The sequence below is a fragment of the Drosophila gunungcola genome, unplaced genomic scaffold (genome assembly GCF_025200985.1).
Source record: "Drosophila gunungcola strain Sukarami unplaced genomic scaffold, Dgunungcola_SK_2 000072F, whole genome shotgun sequence".
Taxonomy (NCBI): Eukaryota; Metazoa; Arthropoda; class Insecta; order Diptera; family Drosophilidae; genus Drosophila; species Drosophila gunungcola.
In genome coordinates this window covers 267,740-290,534 of record NW_026453235.1, presented here as the reverse complement: position 1 = coordinate 290,534, position 22,795 = coordinate 267,740, and the positions used below count along the sequence as shown (strand labels likewise).

General features: G+C 42.0%; 3 protein-coding genes across 5 annotated transcripts; all 3 read right to left on the bottom strand.

The window, feature by feature from the left end:
• Positions 1-763: 763 nt before the first annotated feature.
• On the bottom strand, positions 764-13,353 carry LOC128264535 (alaserpin-like). Its single transcript, XM_053000055.1, has 2 exons — positions 12,948-13,353; positions 764-843 (listed from the first exon to the last, which is right to left on the bottom strand). The coding sequence occupies exons 1-2, from the start codon at positions 13,351-13,353 to the stop codon at positions 764-766; spliced, it is 486 nt and encodes a 161-aa protein (XP_052856015.1).
• Positions 13,354-13,369: 16 nt separating this feature from the next.
• LOC128264527 (serpin B10-like) lies at positions 13,370-14,117 on the bottom strand. Its single transcript, XM_053000048.1, has 2 exons — positions 13,974-14,117; positions 13,370-13,914 (listed from the first exon to the last, which is right to left on the bottom strand). Exons 1-2 carry the CDS (start codon positions 13,987-13,989, stop codon positions 13,370-13,372), a joined length of 561 nt encoding a protein of 186 aa, XP_052856008.1. The 5' UTR covers positions 13,990-14,117.
• A 5,919-nt stretch (positions 14,118-20,036) lies between these two features.
• LOC128264520 (serpin B4-like) lies at positions 20,037-22,104 on the bottom strand. Of its 3 annotated transcripts, none has more exons than XM_053000037.1 (3): positions 21,999-22,104; positions 20,911-21,938; positions 20,037-20,852 (listed from the first exon to the last, which is right to left on the bottom strand). In XM_053000037.1, exons 2-3 carry the CDS (start codon positions 21,503-21,505, stop codon positions 20,722-20,724), a joined length of 726 nt encoding a protein of 241 aa, XP_052855997.1. In that variant the 5' UTR covers positions 21,506-21,938; positions 21,999-22,104; the 3' UTR covers positions 20,037-20,721. The 3 variants fall into 3 exon arrangements, with proteins under 3 accessions (XP_052855997.1, XP_052855998.1, XP_052855996.1); XM_053000038.1 differs by having other exon boundaries at positions 22,003-22,081; XM_053000036.1 differs by having other exon boundaries at positions 20,911-22,088.
• Between the last annotated feature and the right edge of the window lie 691 nt (positions 22,105-22,795).

Here is a 22,795-nt window from a genome sequence, read left to right as displayed (position 1 = left end):
GTTTGCTTCCCTAATGATCCATCTCCAAAATAAAGCGATAAAACTATTTTCGGTTTTTAGGCGTCTTAATGTTGAGCAACTTTTTCAATTTTGTCGCGCAATAGCTTCTACATTAACAAACCAATCCTTTCTAAGTTAAGCAAGGTTATATTTCTATAAAAAAAAACTTTCGAGGGCTGAAATTAGTTAAGCAAAACTGGAATAAAAAAAACGGATGAGAAACGTAAACAAAGCTAAAAAAAAATGGTACCTTACAATAAATTTTAAATGTCATTTTGTGAAGGAGTCCAACTGCACCGGAAACTTATCTCTTCTCGATTTTATATTTAACGTCTATGTACCTTAAGGTCCAAATAAAATAAAATCGACATAGCTTTGTCGTTTTTAAACCTATTCGTATAAAAATCAAAAAATAGTCGCTCAATATAGTATTCAATTTGTTGTTAAAGCTGCAAGGGTAGAAAAACACGGGCTTGCCAAAGTTTGCTTACGTTCTCGCTGTTTTATAATTTTATTTTACTTAAAATGTTGTGTATTGATGTTGAATCTTAAAGGGTGAAACAGCTTCCGACATGTGCTATAATTGAATAGGATTGGGATTTGGGCCTGCAAGAGAATGACCCATATGTTTAAGCCATTCAACCGCACTCTCAGGAATCCAAGGGCATGACGAGAGGTGTCCACATTTCTAGGACGCTGTTTTTTGCGTCTTCCAGACAGGGAGCAATGGAGGAACGGAAACTTTTTCAGCAACTACAATAATTTAGTATAGTTCACCAAAAAGTTCCACCTGTCCGCATTCCACATCCACATCAACATCCACATCCGCATCCACATCCGCATCTGTGTGGGACGGCCATCCATGTGTGCGTCTAAAGTTTATTGGTAAAATTTTATTGCAGATTTTTGCGCTACCTGGTCTGCCCCGCCTACTCCCCTCACGCCCCAGCGACCGCACACCCCTCGCCATCGGCTTGCCGTCGTCTTGTGAAAATATTTGGGAAAACTTTTGCAATTTATCTATTTTATAGCCAGCGACCAGCACCCACACACACACACACACACATACATACACATACACGGAAAAAGCGGGCAGCCATGCCCCCTTGGAAAGAAAAGTCTGTTCAGGTATCTGCTACGTATCCTGTCGCTCCCAGGCTCAGTATGTGTGTGCATGCCCCCTGACCCGCAAAAAAGTTCACTGAAAGCAGACCATAAAAGCAGGGAGAAAATAGATGCCGAACACCAAAAAAAGCAATTGCAAATGAATCGAGTTAAAGTAATTTAACAGTAGATTGTCCCCGTCCACTTGGGAGCCCCCAAAACCCCGCCCAATCCACCGACTTGGAGTCCAACAGATGGCAAACTGCTGATAAGTGACCATGGGGATGGAGATGGAGATGGAGATGGAGATGGAGATGGAGATGGAGATGGAGACGGAGATGGAGATGGAGGTGGAGATGGAGCCGAGCTAGTAATATATCATTTTCGAGTGGGTCAGCACTCGGGAGCCAGCTACTAATTGGTTTCCAGCTAGCAGAGTGCAATGGCGCAGGGAAGAGCAGTCAACTGGCGAAATCTCCGAGGCTCTAAAGATATACAACGCTCGGAGAAAAAAAGAAACAATTGTCGGGTATTGTGATTCTACATTGATAAAAAATGAAAAAAAAAATATATATAGGCATATTTTATATTTTAATTTAATGTTAAATCGTAGTACTACAACAACGCTTTTTCAAGCCCGTGAATTTTTAATATTAAAATATTTTAATCAAATTTCAAATTATAAAATTTAAAACGGCGCGCCGAAGTTTTTATATGGTTAAAGGATCGGAAACGCTGCCAAAGAAAACATATGAAGCAACATTTCCCTTAAAATTATTCTATTACCAATCGTTTAAGATGTCATAGTTGTATGGAGATTCGTTAAAGCATCTATAGAAATAAAATAAAATTTAATTAATTGAACTGAAACAGAGGAAATTCGGATGCTTGGTCTCCCTAAGATTTCCTCAGTGGCCTTCAGCGGCTTTGAGCTATTCGACTGAGGAATATCGCAATTCATTCAGTGTAAACCGCACAGAATAGGGAAATTATTATTCAAACGTGATGAAAGGCCAGAGTGGAGCTGCCGAAGCAACAAACCAAAGTCGGAATAGTCAACCGCAGAGCGTTGGATGAACACGCCCGACAGAAAAAGCTAAATGAAAAAAAGAAGGACTGTCAACGCGAGCTGCGAGCAGGAAAAAGGACGAAATGCGAAATACCAAAATAAACCCCGAGCAGGCAAGTGTGTGTGTGTGTGTGTGTATGGCAGCGAGTGTGAGTACGGTGTGGGTAATAATCTTATCTTTAACTCGGCAGAAACAGAAGCCGTTGTCGTCGTTGCCGTTGTTCGTGTTGTTCTGCATCCAGCGACTGTGAAAAGCAGCGACTGCTACAAGGGCACTGTGAGAAAATCGAATTAAGTCTGGTTAAATGGATAGCATGGAAATCGAGTACTTGGCGAAGGAAAGACCAAACAAGTGCCTACATTCGAGGAATATTCCTTTTTATCAGATTAAGTTAAGACCTATTTCGAAACTTGACTTGTGCATACACACGTTATCAACCGTTGTAAGTTTCAACAAGCAATTTTGGTATTTTATTTAATTTATTTACATAAAAAATATGTAATTCTTTTATTAAGTAAAATTTGTGATTTGCCTGATTGGTTTTGCAGATACTTTTCGGTAAATAACTAAAAACGTTCATCATAAATACCCTCTGAATGAAGTTCTCTGTCTTCGGTTGTAGCAGTCCCATCAGCTCAATGTCTTATGCCCCTTTACTCCTTATCTTATTTCTTTACAACTGAAGTTTTTAAAGTCAGTAGTTTTGGAATTTATTTAAAGTAAAGACATGCTTAGGTAAAAAATTATTGTTTAAGGTCTTTCCACGCAACGATATTTTTTTAATAAGCAATTGATGAGCTTGTTTATGACCTCCAATCGTATTAAATAGCTTTTTTTATTAAAAGCTATCGATTTAATGTCATGTACATATATTCTACAAGAAACGACGAACAAATAATAGCTTAGCTTTAACTTTAAAATTCCATTCTTGGACTTACTTATTGAAAATCTAACTACGTTTGAATTTGTGATGGTTGAAAATAATTTTGTTGTTTAATTTTGTTAATATCCTTGGCTTTAGCTCTATGGAACTTTTTTTTCAAATTAATATCAATGTTTTTTCAATTTTCGCGCTGTGTGCCAACGGGCTGCCATGCCTGCCATGGCTGCCATGGTTGCCATTGTACGGTAAATACTCCTGCTGCCTCCTGTGAACCGACCGCCCCTGCCACGCCCCCAATCCGCAATCCCCGCGCTGCCATTTCCATATGGCGTCATATTGCCGGCTGTTTGGTGGCTGGGGGGGAGGGCTTTCGTACAATTGAAATTTGTAATTATTCAAATCGGATTTAAATACACACACACACACACACGCACATACACACACGTGCATCCAGCGAACGGATACGCAGGCTGAAAAGCGGACGGACTTTACATCAGTGCACGGCGAAGTTCAAAATCAGCGAGCAGAATAAAGAAAGCGCACAAATTAAACAAAGCACAGTGAAACGGGGGCGAAATAAAAGTAAAGTACAGTACGGTAAAGTAAAGTGAAGTATAAATAAAGGAGGTAGGTGCATAATGAGCCCAGAGACGACAATGTGAAGCCGTCTTCAGTTTCAGTTTCAGTGGCAGTGGCCGTGGCAGTCGAGATCTAAATTGGTGGATTGCTTGTGACAACGCCAAATTGGATGAAAATTAATTCATTTTGAAGCGTAAAGATTCTTTACGCGCTAATCACTTAAAGTGTGAGCATACAGGGATGCGGAATGGTCCAACATATGCTCCATTGTCCTAGCCGCAATCGCCTGCGGTTTCCAGGATCCTAGAAACCCAGAATCCCAGAAACCCAGATGCCCAGAAACCCAGAGAACCATGGTTTCGGGCGACATAAGCCTTGTTTTGGCTCTGGAAAACCGCAGGGAAGGAATAAGTCAGAGCAGACGGATGAAAACACTTCATAAAGGCATCGAGGTAAGCCAACCTCAGGCCAGGACACATTTATGGGGACGGAGCTGTTTAGCAAACTAATTAAAACTATTGAGTGGCATTTCATTTGGGCATTAGCCAGCACACTAAGCCTGCACACATGGCGTATGCGTACTTTGGGCCACTATCCCCCTTTTATGCCACTCCACCGCCGAATGCAGTAAACACAACAATTATGGGAATTAAAATAATAATAATACTCGCTGTGCCAGCGACGGCAGCAGCCACTACAATGAATTAAAAACCAAATAATTGTCTAATTATAATTCCCAACTAATGAGTTTCCAAGTGGTTATCTTCATCTTGCCAACAGCCCCCTTGGATTGTTGTCTTCTAGTCTTCTTGTCGCCGACGAAAATGCTGTCTCTCTTCTCTATTTACCATTTCCCATTTGCCATTTCTACATTTCTACATTTCCCATTTTCCATTTTCCATTTCAAATTTTTCGCCTGACAGTTGGCCAAAGCGAAGAGGTGGTGGGTTCTGTTGGCTGGGGGCGTTGAAGAGTGCTGTGTATTTAGCTAGCTTATCGCTTAATTGCCCCACTAAGAGTGGCAGCGACAACAAGGACGACACTCAGTCGAGCCACTCGAGTTATGCAAAGTAAACACGAGATGCAGAATGCGAATTACGAAATGCGAAATACAAAATACGAAACACGAAATACGAAATGCGGAATTTATCCGAGCAGAGTTTGGCTTAGTTTGAGTTCCCAGCGAAAGTGAGCTGCAAAATGCACTTGGACTCACTGACTCACCAATTAACCGACTAACCGACTAACCGACTAAACGACTAACCGACCTCTCACGGTCCACTGACCAAGCCTGGGATCCTAGGATCCTGGATCGCCAGCCCGGACCGGGCTTATCTAAAGGGGACTCCCAGGCGCAATGCCAGCGAAGACGATAATTAATATTCTATGCGTATAATGGTTATTTTGCCAATCAAAGTGCGCCCGCAGCCATTTTGCGGACGAGTCTGGGCAACTGGAAAGTGATTAAAAACAATTAGATCCCAGGGTCGTTGCCAGTGGGTGCTGGAAATTGGGGTGGGGCTTGATAGTGGGTGGTCATATCGAGAACGGACTGTGAGCTTTGGGCCCAGCCAGGTCCGGATGGCAGGAAGTGCGCACAATGAGTTAGCGCAACGGAAGCCAACTAGAAAACTCCCACAGACAAAGAGCAAAGTTGGAGATATACCACCCAACTTTTCCACCCGCGGCCTTCAATTTATGTATAATCCCTTTTAGAAAGCCACAACTCCTTTCAGCCCATTACCGAGCTGGTTTTTCGTGCATAACTAATGACAAAGTCAGTGATTAAAATGGCCCAGGGTAAGCAAATTGGCTCCACGTGCATAAATTACTTGTGTTTTGAATATTCGAGTCGCTAACACTTAAGTGATCAGCACTCACCAAAAATAATACAAAATAATTAATTTGACCTTGGGCCTTCTGTTCACCATCGCTCTTTATTGGCAAAAAGTTGATAATGAAGAAAACAACTGTGCTGTAGGTAAACATTTCTATTTATCTGAATTTCCTAGTACAAATACAAAACAGGGAAGTTTATCACAATAGCGAACTATTGTTCAATAAGGGTGAGGTTGCACTGAAATTCATAAAACATCATCTTTCAATGGCAATCGTTTCTCTACTGAATTGAGAACTTGATTTAACAACACAGCCAAAGCAAACTGTTGCAGCTATGCCTATAAACTTTTCAATTTTCAATTTACGCTCTGCCTAAATATTATTAGCCTCTAATTGCTTTCGACAAACTCAGGGAGGTAAGTGGAAATGAAATGACTAAGTTATTAATAACTGCAACCATGTATTCAAATGATCCTGATTGCTTTGGTGCTGTTTTGAAGGCCCATCAGTTAATATCAAGTTGGCAGTTTTCAGACGAGCTCTGAAATAATGAACTTGTGCTCCAGGAAGTGCCAGTTCCGCTGCAAAATGGAGACTTCAATAATTTAAAAGTACAGCAACGCTTGTTCCATTATTTACAGATAAACAAGCCATGGTGTATGGTGTATGGTGTATAGTGAACACGTGTACATATGTCACCTGCATACTGTTCGAGCGTTTTGATTGCGTTGGAGTGCTTGTGTGTGCGTGTGTGGCATGTTGGATGTGCTCATGCGAGAAATCAACATATCAAAATTAATTTCCCATGCATAAATAAGTAATATGAATGTCAATTTAATGCATAAGGAGGGCGGGTCGGAGGTGTGTCATCCCAGTGGAACTCTTGTTCAAGGAAAGACTACTCATTTCAAGCGGAATCGGCGGCAAAAACCTTGTGTCCACATGTAGAAAACTTTCAGTTCTCTGCCTCGTGATTTTGCAGGAAGTAAGTGTGGAATAGATTGGTAAATACCTGCCAATAAATACCGATTTTAGTAGTTAAACATATTTTAAAATTGAAAGCTAAACATCTTTTCCACCATATCTGACTAGTTATCTTCCTTAACAAATATTTCTGTATTATTACCGTATTTGAACTTATCTCACCTACGAAAAAGACCAAAGTCCGACTGCGTAACCATTAATATATTTCATCTTTTTTCCCAAGAGTTGTCCTCTTTGCTGTCGTTGATATTAGGGAACACACAAGCACCTTGGCAAAGACAACCGACGGCGCCCTCATATACCTATATGGCATATAACGAAAAAGAGGGAAAGCCAATATGCCGAGCAAATTTCTTTGAATTATGGCAAATTACATTCTTATCGATTTTGGTCCATTTTTTGGTCGCCGCAATTTCTTCACACTGCTCTTCTTTCTTATACCCTTTCCGTGTGAGGTATGTATAATCATTTGACACAGCAAACACAGATCTATACATTAAAGAATTAATTTATAAAAATAGAATAGAGCAACCACATAGGACATAAGTAAAATAACCAGTATAAGGATTTCAAACAAAAATTACAATGAATGGGAATTGAACAGTAACGACGATATTTTTATGACTCAAGCATCTCATCGCCGTGTTTTTTTGCAAAATATGATTACTAAATCACAGGGCTTAGTACCCTGTAAGAGTATCCCTAATTTTTGCACCCAGAGCTGGCCTAAATTTATTTTCGTTGGTGTTTGTTTGTTGGGTTTCCCTTCCGTTTGGGGTTTGCTTTTACCGGCACCATCGTTGCACCCATGGCTCTTTCAATTTGTTCTTCTTTTTTGCGATGTCAGGGCGTGGCGATGCCAGCCCAGAACACCGAACACCAAGCATTGAGCACCGAGCAGCGAACACCCGAAAGGTGGGATTAACTAGCCCGGAGTGGAGTACTTGGGCTCATTCCGGCATGTGTGGGGCACTTGTCACAATCAGAGATACTTAAGAGCTGACAATTCACCTGGCGGATGTGCTTTATTGGCTGTGGCTGTGGCTGTGTGGCCCCATGAAATTGGGAATCTTTGCCAGGGCTGGCCAAGAACGATGCGATCTGGCGACCTTCCAGCTGGGCGGGATCTGTGCGATGGGATTAAGTGTCCCAGCAGCAGCAGCATATTGAATTGCACTCCTCTCGCCACTCCGAGTGCCATGCGTTGGGCGTTTGAGCTCAAGATGATCCGGTCTGGGGATGCTATGGTCTATGCTATGGGATTGGGTGTGAAATCTTTGCTTCGATTTGTAAGTGCGTTGGGTGTGCTGTCATTTGCTGCTCCAGTTCCTTTTCCCGCCACTCCCGCTGCTTTTTCATCGCTTCCAGGGTAATAAGATAACCTTATTGCATATGCTTATATTACATCGACGTTACAACGACGCGTATGCGTATGCTTATGCGTATGGGTGTGGGTGGGGGTGTGGGTGGTTGTGTAAGGTCTTTGGGGTGCGGATGTTTGGAGAGCCAGCACCTGACAGCCTGCCACGCCCACAATGGGGCGGTGGGCGGTGGTCGATGGGTGGATGGTGCCTAATAATGTGATTGCCTTGTTATGGCTAAGCCTTATAATGTAATATGTTTGTGTGTATTGACTGGGCCCCCGTATCTCCGTATCTCTGTATCTCTGTATCTCTGTATGTCGTGGCAAAGTGTGTGTGCGCCAGTGCGTGCTGGATTCACAAATTTATTTTTGATCATGTGAAATTTATTAATATTTATTGTTGTACGTATCTCCCGCACTCCCCTTTTGTGTCTGTTTTGGTTTGATTTTAACACCCGCCACTTGACGATAACAGGGGTACAAATACACTCTTAAAGGACGCATTATTGAACTTTCCTCGATGCGTTTTTGATCTAAAACGCCAAACGAGTCGATCTAGCCTTCATCTTATCATTTTTAATTTGGGGTCATTTATATTATAAGAAAATAAACTCCTCTAATCACCGATTATTATCAAAACTATTGTTTTGATAAATGTTTTTTATGTTTGAATGTATTTTGAAAACTTAATTTAAAAGTTGGTCCTGAAATTAGTATTAAAGTAATACTTGAATATTATTTATTTATCAACTAACTATTGTATGTAAACTTCCCAAAACTATTGATTTATGAAAATTCGGGAATTTTACAAAAAACTAGATTGGGCTATAGCGAATTAAGGGCAAATACAAATTAATGTATGTAATTAATGTATTTATAAAATAAAGAATATGTGATTTGTGTCAATCGATACAATAAAAGCAATTGGTTTTTATAGTATTAAAGAAGCCTACGCGATCATAAGTCGAGTGGTGGGTATCGCAAAGTCGGGTGACTCCCTGCGGCATTCATGCTTACTTGTTTTTGGCACATCGAGCCCACCTGTTTTCGCACTGCCCGCAGATTCACTCCAGTGCGGCTTATTGTTTTTATATGTACCCAACGCTGCAGCCAATATGTCTGTTGCTTATGCCAGTGACAGCGTTATCTGTCCCTGTATCTATCCCTGTATCTATCCCTGTATCTGTATTTGTATATGTATTTGTATCTGTATCTGTGTCTGTGTCTGTGTCTGGGCTTGTATCTGTATCTGTAGCTATAGCTGTTTCCGAATCTGTCAATTGCATGAAGAGCTATGTTGAAAACAGGGCACGCTCCGCCAATTGTTGGCGTTTCTGGGTGAAAGCGGACGGGTGAAAGGTGAAAGCTGAAAGCTGAAAGCTGAATGCTGAACGCTGAAAGGTATGCCAGCATGAAACCGGGCATTAGCCAACACTGACAATTGCAATCAGACCGAATGGCATCAAATTTCTCAGAGGGCTCCATTCCGACAATTGCCTGGCTTTGACTTCACTCATAACTCGCACTGTTTGATGGGGGTAAGCCCTTAAAAGTTCACGGTTATGGTAATGTTGATTTAAGCACAAAATATGCATTACATTTTCGACTGTGCCATTGGATTGAATGTCTTTGGGGAGCCAAAGCTATACACAATGAACATCTATTTAGGAAATACCAGGGGTATACAAAAGCTTCTAATTTTGGAAAAAAGAACAGTATTATCAGTATCAGTATTTGCCTTAAACAGGAAAAGAAGCAAACTTCGCCAAGTTTATATTACCCTAATTTGTCGCATTTTTAGTTGTTATGCGAAAAAAAACACTTAAAGATGAATGGAATTATTATGCAACATATTCTGCCTCACTTTCTTGAGACATACATTAGATATCTAAATACTCTTAACCCCACAGATTTGATATAGAAACAAGAAAGAAAGCAAACTTCGGCAAGCCGAAGTTCATATACCCTTGCAGCTATTGCAAGAATTAAACATTTTTGAAAACATTAAAATTATGATTTACTTTCGTATATGTTTAAAAACATTGAAGCTATGATGATTTGCAGCTCAATTATTTGATAGTTATTTTATATATTTTTATTATTTCTAAGGGAGCTATATGATATAGACGTCCGATTTTGATAAAATTTAAACCATAATTCTGAAATATTTAACCATTGCTATATGTCGAAGAACTAAACAAAAAATTAAAAAACAGAAAAGTTATAATTTTTTTCATTTATTTTTCCGATTGTTCCTATGAGAGCTATATGATATAGTCGTCCGACTTTGATGAAATTTAATCCGTAAATCGGAAATATTTAACCATTACTAAATGTCGAAGAACTAAACAAAAAAATAAAAAACAGAAAAGTTATAATTTTTTTTCATTTATTTTTCCGATTGTTCCTATGGGAGCTATATGCTATAGTCGTCCGATCCGGCTCGTTCCGACTTATATACTACCTGCAATAGAAAGACAACTTTTGGGAAAGTTTCATGCAGATAGCTTTAAAACTGAGAGACTAGTTTGCATATAAACGGACGGACAGACGGACAGACGGACATGGCTAGATCGACTCTACTAGTGATGCTGATCAAGAATATATATACTTTATAGGGTCGGAAACGTCTCCTTCACTGCGTTGCAAACTTCTGACTGAAATTATAATACCCTCTGCAAGGGTATAAAAAATGTCAAAATGTGAAGAAGAAAATTGCCTAAAAAGTACAATTGTAATTATTTTCTTGTATATTTTTAGTGTAAGCCTTACAATCATAAATTAGATGCGTTTCATGGGCTCTAATTAAAATAATAGAGATCGTATTGCAAAATTGATTTATAAACATATTCAAAATCGATATTTTGGCAAAAGAAAGAAGAGCTTTCCCTTTTGCCTTAGGAATCGCGATCTAAAAAGTTTTTGTACTAATTTAATTTAATTTTGTTTTGTAACCCCGAGGCTTTTGTTGCAGACCAACTAGTTTATACCCTTATAAGCTGCTCAACATATGCTCCGTAGAGGTTTTCCGGGGACAACTCCCTACCAATTTGACTTCAGCCAGATGCTTCGCCCCAACACATATACACATCTGCGTAGCAAGTTTCGGCTGGAGCCTGTCTTCGGTGTCGGTGTGAAATCAAATCTCATGCAAATTATACGCCTTTTTACGTATTTACACTGTGTGTGGGGTATGGTGGTGTGGGGGAGGGGGAAGCAGGGGAGCAGGGGAGCGGGGGCGGCAAGGCAAGTGCTGATGAGTGAAGGGGAATCCCATTTAAATTCTGACTTCAATTGCCGCGCGCTTCGAATTTTGAGTCCTCGTTGCCAAAGGGGGCATCGCAGGAAAACACAACTGCGGAAGCGTTCCGCTGATGAAGTGGGCTCTGCCCCCCAACCCCCCAACCCACCAACCACCCAACCCCTCTTTCATATATGGCATGTGCGTTCATCCCCTATCCCCAGGATAGTACCCAGCCCCATCGCCAGTTATCCTGCCTCAGTTTTACATTTCATATCTGATTTTTTCGTGCATATGGATGTGGATGTGGATGTGGATGTGTGCCAGGGAAATTTAATTTGTATTTCATCATACATATCTGTCGTCTGCTGCCTGTCGGCTGCTGTCTGTTGCCAGTTGGCTGTTGTCTGTTGTCTGTTGTATGTTGTCTGTTGTCTGCCCTGTGCTCCGTATTTGCTCTTCCGTGTTCCGCGTCCGTGTTCCGAGCTCAGTATTCCATAACGTGCGCCGCCGTCCGTTATCCTCAGCGGCGACAAAAGAACAAAAGTTAAGAGCAGCAGAAACAGAGCAACAGGAACGGGCTGAAATCCTTTGCGCCAAACGAGCAATTGAACGTCAGGGCTTATGTGGGCAAATGGGCATGGCAAATGTGTCAACACATTCTCTGGTGGTGCGAGAGGCTGAATCGGAAGATTATGACGTCAGTGCACTGAGAAAAATTTACCCATTACACCGTGCCACCACGACCTTCGGCAAACGAATAAAATTTATTTTCTCTTTCAAAAAGAATTTTAGGCTAACTAACAAACACATTTAAATATCCGTCAGTGTAACCCACGAAATATAGGTCATATTTATGCATTTTTTTAGATAAGGTAATCTATAGACATTTGACTTTTTGACAATTTTAAAACAGTCAAAACAAGAAAGGAAGCAAACTTCGGCAAGCCGAAGTTTATATACCCTTGCAGCTATTGCAAGAATTTAATATTTTTGAAAACATTAAAATTATGATTTACTTGCGTGTATGTTTACATTGAAGCTATGATGACTTGCAGCTATACGATTGTTCCTATGGGAGCTACATGCTATAGTCGTCCGATTTTGATGAAATTTAAATCGTAATTCTGAAATATTTAACCATTACTCTATATCGAAGAACTAAAAAAAAATTAAAAAACAGCAAGGTTATAATTTTTTTTAATTTATGTTTTCGATTGTGCCTATGGGAGCTATATGCTATAGTCATCCGATCCGGTTCGTTCCGACTTAAATACTACCTGCAATAGGAAGACAACTTTTGAGAACATTTCATGCAGATAGCTTTAAAACTGAGAGACTAGTTTGCGTAGAAACGGACGGACAGACGGACAGACGGACGGACAAACGGACATGGCTAGATCGACTCTCCTAGTGATGTTGATCAAGAATATTTATACTTTATGGGGTCGGAGATGTCCATTGCAATGCGTTACAAAATTCCGACTAATTTTATAATACCCCCCGCAGCGGCATAGCAAAAATACATATAAGCCAATATTAATATACAAAAATTCAAATAAGTACAAATTCTGCCGATAGCCCCCCATGAACTTGTTGCTCGAGTCCCTGGATAAGAAAGTCGTGATTAGCTTTCTTATGTCAATTTTCGACGAAAAATCATAAGAAAAATTCCCAGAAAATAAAACAATAAACTAGAGTATTAGGTTGTTGCTAACCGAACAAGTAAATTTTTAAGAATTTGATTATTATAATGTGTAATCATTTTAGGTCATCGTTTTTGCACTATTAGCGACGAACTCCTTGGAGTTGGCAGGCAGTGACTTGGCATGAATTGATAGCTTTGTATTAGTTTTTAGGCCCGAAAAGTAGCTGAAATCTTACCCGAAGGATACTGTAATAAAGTTCCGTCCTCAAACACTTTAATGTGGGCCCTTTGCAGGATCTTGTCCACGCGTACCGCCCGTTCGAGCAATTTGGTCACCTTCGAGCTGCCCGTGAACACCTGCCGGAGACCCAGCATCTTCAATGGAGCGGTCATGTCAAAATCGATAGAGACCCAGAACCAGGGCAGACCCACCGGGACCGACTGACGGTGCAGGCGGTTGGCGATCCGGTTGAGATCGAACTCCGACTGGGCCAACTGCTGCTCGAGGTTGGCCAGTCCCTTCGGCTGATTGGGCAGCAGGATCAGCATGCTGGTGGCACTATTATTGAAGGGCAGTTCCAAGGCGGTGGCTTCGAGTTCGGGCAGATCGGCCAGACCATAGACTTCGTGGTTGTGCATCATTGGAACTTTGATAACTTCACCGCTGGCGAGGTGGAATTCGGATTTCCACGTTTTGATCCAGTATCACCTGCATCTGGGAGCTAATGTCGGAACTCTGTATCCAGAAGGGTAACCATCTTGCCGTGTCCTCGCCGCCATCCATGTCCACAGATTTCGTGGCGATGTCAAAATAGAATTTGGAGAACTCGTCGTAGCGGGAATTTACTTTACCCAGCTTATGGTTGTAGAATACTCTGGAGTCACAAGCAAGATTGGCACTCTGGAGATGCTCCTTGAACTTGATCAGTCGCTCGAAGTCCAGGGCCACGAAAACAGGGTGCTGGTTGAACTCGCCGACCCGCTGCACTTCGCTGAGTGTTTCACCCTCCGATGCCCTGTAGATCAGTGCCAGCATGGCGTGCACGGCGAAGGGTGAAAAGACAACGTTGCCGTTTTTATTTTTCGACTTTATAATTTCCTGGAAGAGCTTGGCGCTGAAGCGGGTCATGTAGGTGGACGCCGGACTCTGGCTTCGCAAGGCTTTGGGCAACCTCAAGATGTCCAGTGCCAAAAGAAGGATCGCTGCAAGAAACCGTATTAGTACCAACTATTTTCGTCGGCGGTGGTTCCCATCTACCCACCGACTTTGCTCGCCATTTGTTCTTATCTCTGGCTTCTTGCTCAAGAGTGAATTAAACTTGAACTAATAATATTTTATTCTTCCGCTGGCCGACCAGCTCGCTATCAGTTGCGCTTCGAAACTGAACGTCGCAAAACTTATCATCAGAAGCAAAAGCAGAACAGAGCCAGGCTGCACAGCTACACAGCTGTGTATGTCTCCTTCCTGCGTTGCAAACTTCTGACTGAAATTATAATACCCTCTGATGTGTGCCAAAATATAAATTAGAACAATAAAACGTGAGTCAATTGATTACTTTTGGTTGCGTCTTCGAGAAGCAGCGGACTTTGCATTTCAGACGCATTTCCAATTTGTCTTCCGCTGCAAATACGCCTATTTTCAGACACAATTGACTCTCCCCCTCAAATCCTGGATGTATTCCAGAAACGCGCTGAGCTCATGATCGTTCAATGCCGTGTGAAGTAGACAAATGAGCGAGGGCGTGAAAGGATGGGGGTGTCGCTCATTATGAAGCGTGGCATGCAGTTTATCAAGCTATTAGTCAGCTGCCAAGAGCCGGAACGGAACCGCGGAGCTAAGGGGCAGAGGGGGAGAGGGGCAGACAATTGGCAAGCCAGGGAACAGGATGCACTTGAGCACACACTCGCATCGCTTATGGCAGCGAAGCCAAGCAAACAAGTCATCAGTTGCAAATGCGAAGCCAGCGTAAACAACCACTTGCACAGCATTTGATTTTTCACAATTTCGCCAAATTGGGGCAATTTGCTATTTTATATCCGCGATGCTGGAGAGCTCAGACAAAGCGTGAATAAAAAAAACTACACGTGTAGATGAAGGCAATGTGGCGTATGCGTAATTTGTAATTATCAGCCCCATTCCGCCTTCTCCCTGGTTGACTGTTTGACTATTTGACTGTGTGTGCATGCGTTGGTTTGGTTTGATAGCAAATATGCCATGGACTTGTCCATGGTTATTATTCAATTTTTAATTAAAGACGTGCATGGTATTCAGCCGACAAAAAAATCTCGTAAATTATGCGTTAAGCTCGCGACTCTAAGCTGAACGCGCTGGCGGTGTCATTCTCGCATTTTCACAGTGCAGCTGGAGCTGCAACATTCCGGCGAACTTATGGCGGCCAAAATGACAGCGAGCCCGATTAGCGTGATGACAAATGAATGGGCCGCACGCATGTACACTCAAATGGCCCCTGTGCGTGCGGCCAGCATACCAGGTATGCGATTGGTGTGCAGCCCTCCTTAATCCCAATTAATCTCATGTCACGTCGTTAATGCAGGTCTTTACCACGAACAAAATGGTTAAGTGAAATTAATTTGATTTCGCCAAGCTGATTACGCAGTCAAAGTTTTTGGGACCTTTAAATGATTACTTTTAAACTTAACTAAGACCTCAAGCACTAGTTATAAAACTCAGTAATCCATTACATATACTGCTATTTGAGGATAATTAAACATTGAGTTCATTTTTTCACATAGTAAGCGACAAAAAAACAAAAGAACAATATCATATAGATGAACAACTCTTCATCCAAAAATAAATTTATAAATACAATAAACTTTAATGGGCCTTTTTTCGTCTTCATTTCTACTGTTTGTCAGAAACTTCTACTTTTTCAATTTGTATACCCTTACAAAGGGTCCTATATTTTCCTCCATGATTTCCTACCCATATAGTATATCTTAAGAGGTAAAAATAATCCTAGTCCGGCACGCTGCAAAAAAAATGGCTGTGTAGATACAAATTTTTTCTGGAACGTACCTTGACTATATTTGAACAAAAACTTCTGTTATTAAACAAAAACCTATGCTTTTTTCATTCAAAACTTAAGGCACCATATTCTTTTTCGTATCAACACCTAGTGGTCGCAGTAATAAACAAATAATAATAAATAAAACTGTGTCTAATGTGCTTCATTCCAGTTTCATTACAGCCAAGTTGGGGGAACCCATCATCCGAGCCTTCGACCACTTCGGCTTGGTCGTTTTGTATTCCCTCTTTCTCGAAGTCAGCCATTCAATCTCCATTTCGTTCCGTTCCATATCGCAGGCCGTAAAACAAGGATTTTCGATGGCCAGCTATGCTCCACCATGACGTGCTCTCGATGGCAAATCCCGGGCCATAATTTATGCCCATGGCCCCAGTATATGCATTGATATTTTGATGCAAAGCAGTTGAGTTACCAACTGAATAGGCAGCTGGCACAGTCAAAGGCACAGGCAAGGCACAGGCAAAGGCACAGGCAAGGGCATAGGACTCAGACCCCACTTGGGCAAATTCGACTACGAAAAGTCTAAAGTTTTACATAACAAGCTCAATCCAAGGCGGGACAAGAGACGACACGTGCTAAAAAACAGAAAGCAGAACTATAAAGGCGAACAAGCTAACTAAAAAACAAGTGGAAAAGCGGCAAGAAGCGGCAAATATATGGGGCTCATTTGCATGCAGGCAGCCAGACGCAGGAAGTCGGGCAGATGGAGTAGCGCCAGAATGGAGGATGCGGATGATGCGGAGGATGCGGAGGACAGATGGACAGATGGACTCGTTTGCAGTTGGCACAATTTTTCCGCTCTGGTGACTCTGGCCCAGTACCTCTCCCCTTTTCCAAGGGAAGGCGCAAGCGCGCCCATTTCCGAAAAGGCCGGCGGACAAAAGATGTCGTGACTTGAGACTCCGTATGCAAATCAGGGCCAGGGGCTATCAGGAAGCCGGGATCATCAGTTTCGAGCGTCAGCTGCAGCCGAATTCGGTGTACCTTGGTCCTGGCACTGCACTGAGACAAAATGTCATCCAAGTGTTTGAAATTTTGTATCTCAAAATATTAAAATTTGAATTTTAATTACCCCTCTAAGACGTTGATCACCTATTACCCTGAAGTAAGATAACAACAATGAAGAATAACATGGGTAAACGTATATTAAAGTCCATGTTAGTTTATCAATTGATAAAATGAAAAATAGCTGGAACTTGCAGACTCTTGGTCGCATTGAAAAATTCCTATTTGCAGGTCCGGGTTCCAAAAACATGATCTAACGGCTTGTCTTGTCCTTTCTCCCAGTGCCTGCATGTGTGTGTTCATAATCTACATAAAAGTATGCATCATAATTCTAAGGACGTGCGTGTGCGTGTGTTTGTGCGGATGCTCGCCTGTATTTTTGTGCGCGCTGTTTACATGGTAAGCTGCTTAAGTCCAAATCCTTTTAGGTATGTCATGTGGCATCGACGCTTCGACGCTTCGACGCTCGTACCGGTATCCCTGGCAACCTAACCCAGGATATTTAGCATACTAGGGCTATGATACCACGTTGCGTATACGTATACGTATACGTATAAACAAAATCATTTATCGATTACAAAGGGAAAAAGCAAGCAAATCAAATGGGATAGGCTCTCAATTTAGAGTGGATGTGGATGTGTGTGTGTTCCAATGGCCAGAGGACAATTGCTGTCCGCAGCTGGTGGGTCCCAACTACTTAGGGTTGCCAGGCACCGGTAAGGCTAAGGATGTGCTTCAAAAGGGCACCAGCTGTATGTGACTTACTTCCAGCCTGGCATAAATAGCACAAAACCTGCCCCCTGTCGCCAATCAGGCAGAAGACCCACGCTCGACAATCATTAACTTTTCAGCGATTTGACTGCCGAACACTAGCTCCACCGCTGGCTGACGTGTTAATTGATGAGGGAGCCAGTTGGTCAGGTGGCAAAATGGCAAGATGGCAAGTTGGCAAGTTGGCGGAAAGCTACAAAAGGATGCCGCCTTCAGCTCATTAGCGCTGTGTGGCAGGAATAACAAATGAGTGATTCGCAGTGTGTGCAATGCCTCATCGACCACTGCGCCACACCGCACCACACCGCACCACACCGCACCACACCACACCACACCACATCACACCACATCACACCACGTCAGACCGAAGGAACCCAGAAACCTCAAAATGCAATTTCCAGCGTATCGTTCCGCCGCAACCGCAGCAAGAAAAGGAGCACCGAAGATATACGCAGACTAGGGTGGTTCAAAAAAAAAAAAAAAAAACCTTAGTCCTTTTGGTTCACACAAATCGTATTCGAAAGCCAAACAATTTTATTTGAAGTCTTAGGTCTTCATATTTCCAGTCCGAATTTTGTACAAACAAATCCCTTTACCATTACCAAATATGTAGAGCCATTAAAACTTTTTTTGTTTTTTTTTTGTGGAAATGAATTAAGAATTTGATAACGCAAATGCCATTTGGATGAAAACAAATTTTTGTTAAAAAGCAACAGTACGTATGAGTGATAAAATTTAAAACCAATGCGCAGACCCTTAAAAGTATTTTTTTATTTTCCAACGAATTTCTTTTGGAATGCCTTAAATGCATGAAAGCAGAGGGGACCTTACATTCATACATTGCATACAATATGGACCACCCTAACGCACACACACCGACATGTCAGGAGATTTTTTGTAATACACTAAGGGGCAACTCGAAATGGAATACCAGAGCAGTGGGATCTCTTCGAGGGGGGCAAATAAAATGCATATAACACGCCTCATCAGCTATAAGCTCCGACTGACAGGAGCAGGAGCAGAAGCAGGAGCAGAACAAAACAACTCTTGCACGCCCTTTGGCAGGACTACTTACTCACTTTCAGGGACTGCAGCTGGAGCACAGCTTGAGTTACCTTTCGGCATCCACGATGATGAGTGACTTAGTGAAAACAATTTCTCCGGTTGCAACGTAGCCGGAATCCGACTACCTGCCCAGGCTCAGTTGTTTAGCAGGGGTACAGATACCAGATACCAGATATCAGATACGAGATACGAGATACTCGCAGTGTAGTTTGATACATCTTGGGAGAATTTTTGCATTCGCAGAGCCGCACCCTGCAGTCCCCCATCCCCCAGAAGTAAACACCCACTCACATACACACACACACACACACACCACTCGAGCCTTTGTAAATATTTATGAAAAGACTGTGCGAGCATGTATGATTTATGACGTTGATAATCTCGCATGCACAATGACGTGTAAAAAATATGAGTTGATATATTCTAAGCAAATATTTAATTCGCATGGCCCCCACTACGCTCTACTGAGCTACTGCTCAAGTTTCGTTTTTTTGCCTTTGTGTATCTTAAAGACACTCCCGGCGTTTCCAGGCTTTCTATTAAGGCAAACGAAGCCGAAAGAGGCTGTGATTTGCTCTGGTAGTCCGCAAGGGTACGCACAAAAAGAAAGAGTTCAACCGACAGGCTGGAGTCAAATGCGAAAAAAAAGGGGCGGACAAAAAACGCTTACGGATTTCGTTCCCATCTATGCTTTCATTTGAAATTTATGTTTCATTTTACTATTCCAGTATTTGCACCTGGCCTCTCCGGCCTCGGCCACGCCCCATGCCCCACGCCGCACGCCCCTCATCCACCCAACCAGATACAATCTTTGGATTCCAATTTGGGATCGGGCATCAGACTGCAAAATGCCCGGCCATTAATTGCGTTCGAATAACTCAAATTGGCAAGTCCCCTTTGCAGAAGCCATAACCATATTTTCTACTTATCCAAATCCTTTAGCCCTTGCCTGCCTCATTTTTGGGGCAAGTCTTTGGCCTGCGTTACTTTCGATGTTTGGAATTTTCAGGCCCCGAAGGCCGAAGGCAACCCGAGAAGGGTTGCGCATGAATCGAAGATGAGGAGATATAATCGTGCACTGGTTAAACAAAAAACGTTGTAAATCCAAATATTTTGTACTCTTTTTCATCCATTGCGGTTTTTAGTTTTTTTGTAACTACATATATGAAAAGACAAAAATTTGTTGTTTGACTTGACTATTTTTTGAACTGATTTTAATATCTAAAAACGTTATTAAAATCTAAATCATATTTCATTTAATACATTGATTTTAAGTCAAATTGGAACTATTTTTGTTTTAATCTAATTTTTCCCCGTTAAGTCAAATATTTCAATATAAAAGCTTATAATTTAATATTCATTGTATTATTTAAATATTAATAACTTTTGAATTTTATAGACAGTTATTTATTATCACAATTCCGTTTTTTTATCAGTGTGTACAGAGCTCATATCCAGCTGCTTGGTTCGCTTGTGTGGGTAACAAACTTACAAACTTAATCAGTTCAAGTAAATCCGGTCAATAAAAATATTTCAATTATCCTTTAAATGGCTTCTAGATCACCATGGACGGCAGTACATGTATTGACAATGCGCACAAGGAGCACTTGCATAGGAGACTACTAAAATACTTAATTTTGTTTTAATTGTAAATAAAAAAAATTTTTTAAATTATGCGTCGAATGAAATCTTACTTTCTAGAATTCAAAGCTCCATTCAAAAGTTATTCAATAAATACTTTTTTTTTGGTATATCTGAAAACGAACATTTTTGAGCCTCTGTCGTTTTTACAAAATTTTAAGGACATGTCTAAGAATCCTGGGATAATTTTTCTTGTGTTGGGCAGTTTGTTACAAAAAAATTTGTTTTACGACTTTATGAAAAACAACTTTGCACAGCTATAACTTTTATGCTAGTAGATACGTGATATTTGTATTTAAAAAGATATTTTCAAATGCTTATTACGCTGAATCAACATAATGATTTTATTTCTATTTTGTGCTTTTATAGCCCTTGAGATTCGTCAACTTTTCATATGCAACACATGTTTAAAAAACGTCAAAATCAAAAGTGATTAATTTAATCGCGAAATTGCGATCGTCACAAGTATATCTTTTTTTCTTTACAGTATCCAAGGGATCTTCACCTGACCCATCACCAGCACTGAGTTGGGAGTGCGGATGGCAAAGACGAATGGCCGATTAGCGACGAACTCTTTCGAATTGGCAGGCAGTGACCGCTCATAAACTGGACCTATAGAATTAATAGCTTTGTAGTAGTTTTTAGGCCCAAAAAGTAACTGAAATCTTACCCGAAAAGTTCGAATCTACTGTTCCCAACTCCGACACATCAATGTAGGCCCTATGCAGGATCTTGTCCACGCGCACCGTCTGTTCGAGCAATTTGGTCACCTTCGAGCTGTCCGTGAACATCTGCCGGAGTCCCAGCATCTTCAATGCATCGGTCATGTCAATATCGGAAAAGGCACTGAACTTGGGCAGGCTCACAGTGACCGACTGGCAGTGCAGGCGGTTGGCGATCCGGTTGAGATCGAACTCAGGCTGGGCCAACTGCTGCTCGAGGCTGGCCAGTCCGTCGAGCTGATTGGGCAGCAGGATCAGCATGCTGGTGGCACTGTCATTGAAGGGCAGTTCCAAGGCGGTGGCGTCCAGTTCGGGCAGATCGGCCAGCCCATAGACTTCGTGGTTGTGCATCATTGCAACATTGATATATTTACCGTTGGCGAGGTGGAATTTGGATTTCCGCGTTTTGATCCTCTCGAAATTGTGCTTCCAGAGACCCCTGAATTCCACTTCGTTCACGAGTATCACCTGCATCTCGGAGCTAATATTGAATCCTTTTGTCCAGAAGGTAACCAGCTTGACATATTCCTTGCCGCTATCCATGTCCACAGACTTCGTGGCGATGTCAAAATAGAATTTGGAGAACTCGTCGTAGCGGGAATTAACTGGACCCAGGTTCCGGTTGTACAATACTCTGGGGCGGGTATATAGCCTGGCACTCTGGAGATGCTTCTTGAACTTGATCAGTCGCTCGAAGTCCAGGGCCACGAAAAAACAGGGTGCTGGTTGAACTCGCCGACCCGCTGCACTTCGCTGAGTGTTTCACCCTCCGATGCCCTGTAGATCAGTGCCAGCATGGCGTGCACGGCGATGGGTGAAATGACAACGTCTTTGCGATTAATTTCCAACTTTATCATTTCCTGGAAGAGCTTGGCGCTGAAGCGGGTCATGTAGGTGGACGCCAGACATTCTCCGGGCTCTGGCTTCGCAAGGCTTTGGGCAACCTCAAGATGTCCCAGTGTCAAAAGAAGGATCGCTGGAAGAAACCGTATTAGTACCAACTATTTTTGTCGAAGGTGGTTTCCCATCTTCCCACCGACTTTGCTCGCCATTTGTTCTTATCTCTGGCTTCTTGCTCAAAAGTGAATTAATAGAACTATTGCTATTTTATTCCGCTGGCCGACCAGCTCGCTATAGTTGCGCTTCGAAACTGAACGTCGCAAAACTTATCATCAGAAGCAAAAGCAGAACAGAGCCAGGCGGCACATATACACAGCTACACACAAAGAAAAGAAACAGAATAGAAAAGACGATTAGCGGGGAGCACTGCATCTCTAAACTGTATCCTCTGAAACTAAAAAACCAAACAGATTTCGATGAATTATGTTAAGTCTAGTTATTAGTCAAAGGAATAAGCAAAATGGAAATTTTTCACAAAATTGCGGTTTTTCGAATCTTTGACCCTCTTAGAGCATTAAACACCTGCCTTCAATGGACCATTGCCCATGCACTTCCCTTTACACAGTGCACTGTGTGTTGGAATTTATTGACAATCCTCATCTCTTCACATTCAGAGACTTGGCAAAGTTCTCAGCGCATCTGTGCTGCAGATTTCGTGTTCGCCCAGGCTGAGATACTTTCGTCCGTTGTTGCTACTGTTTATGCAAATAGCCGGAATGTGCTAAGAACACAGACACACAGACACCCATACACACACACACACCCATGCACACGGGCTCTGATAGACCGATGGACAGATGGACAGACGGACAGACAGCCGGATACGGATACGCACAATGGCTGACAGATCGAAGAGGTTAAAGAGCGGGAAACTTGCGCACTGCCATCTGTTCAAAGTCAGGAGAAAGTCAGCCCGCAAGGAGCCTCGTAATT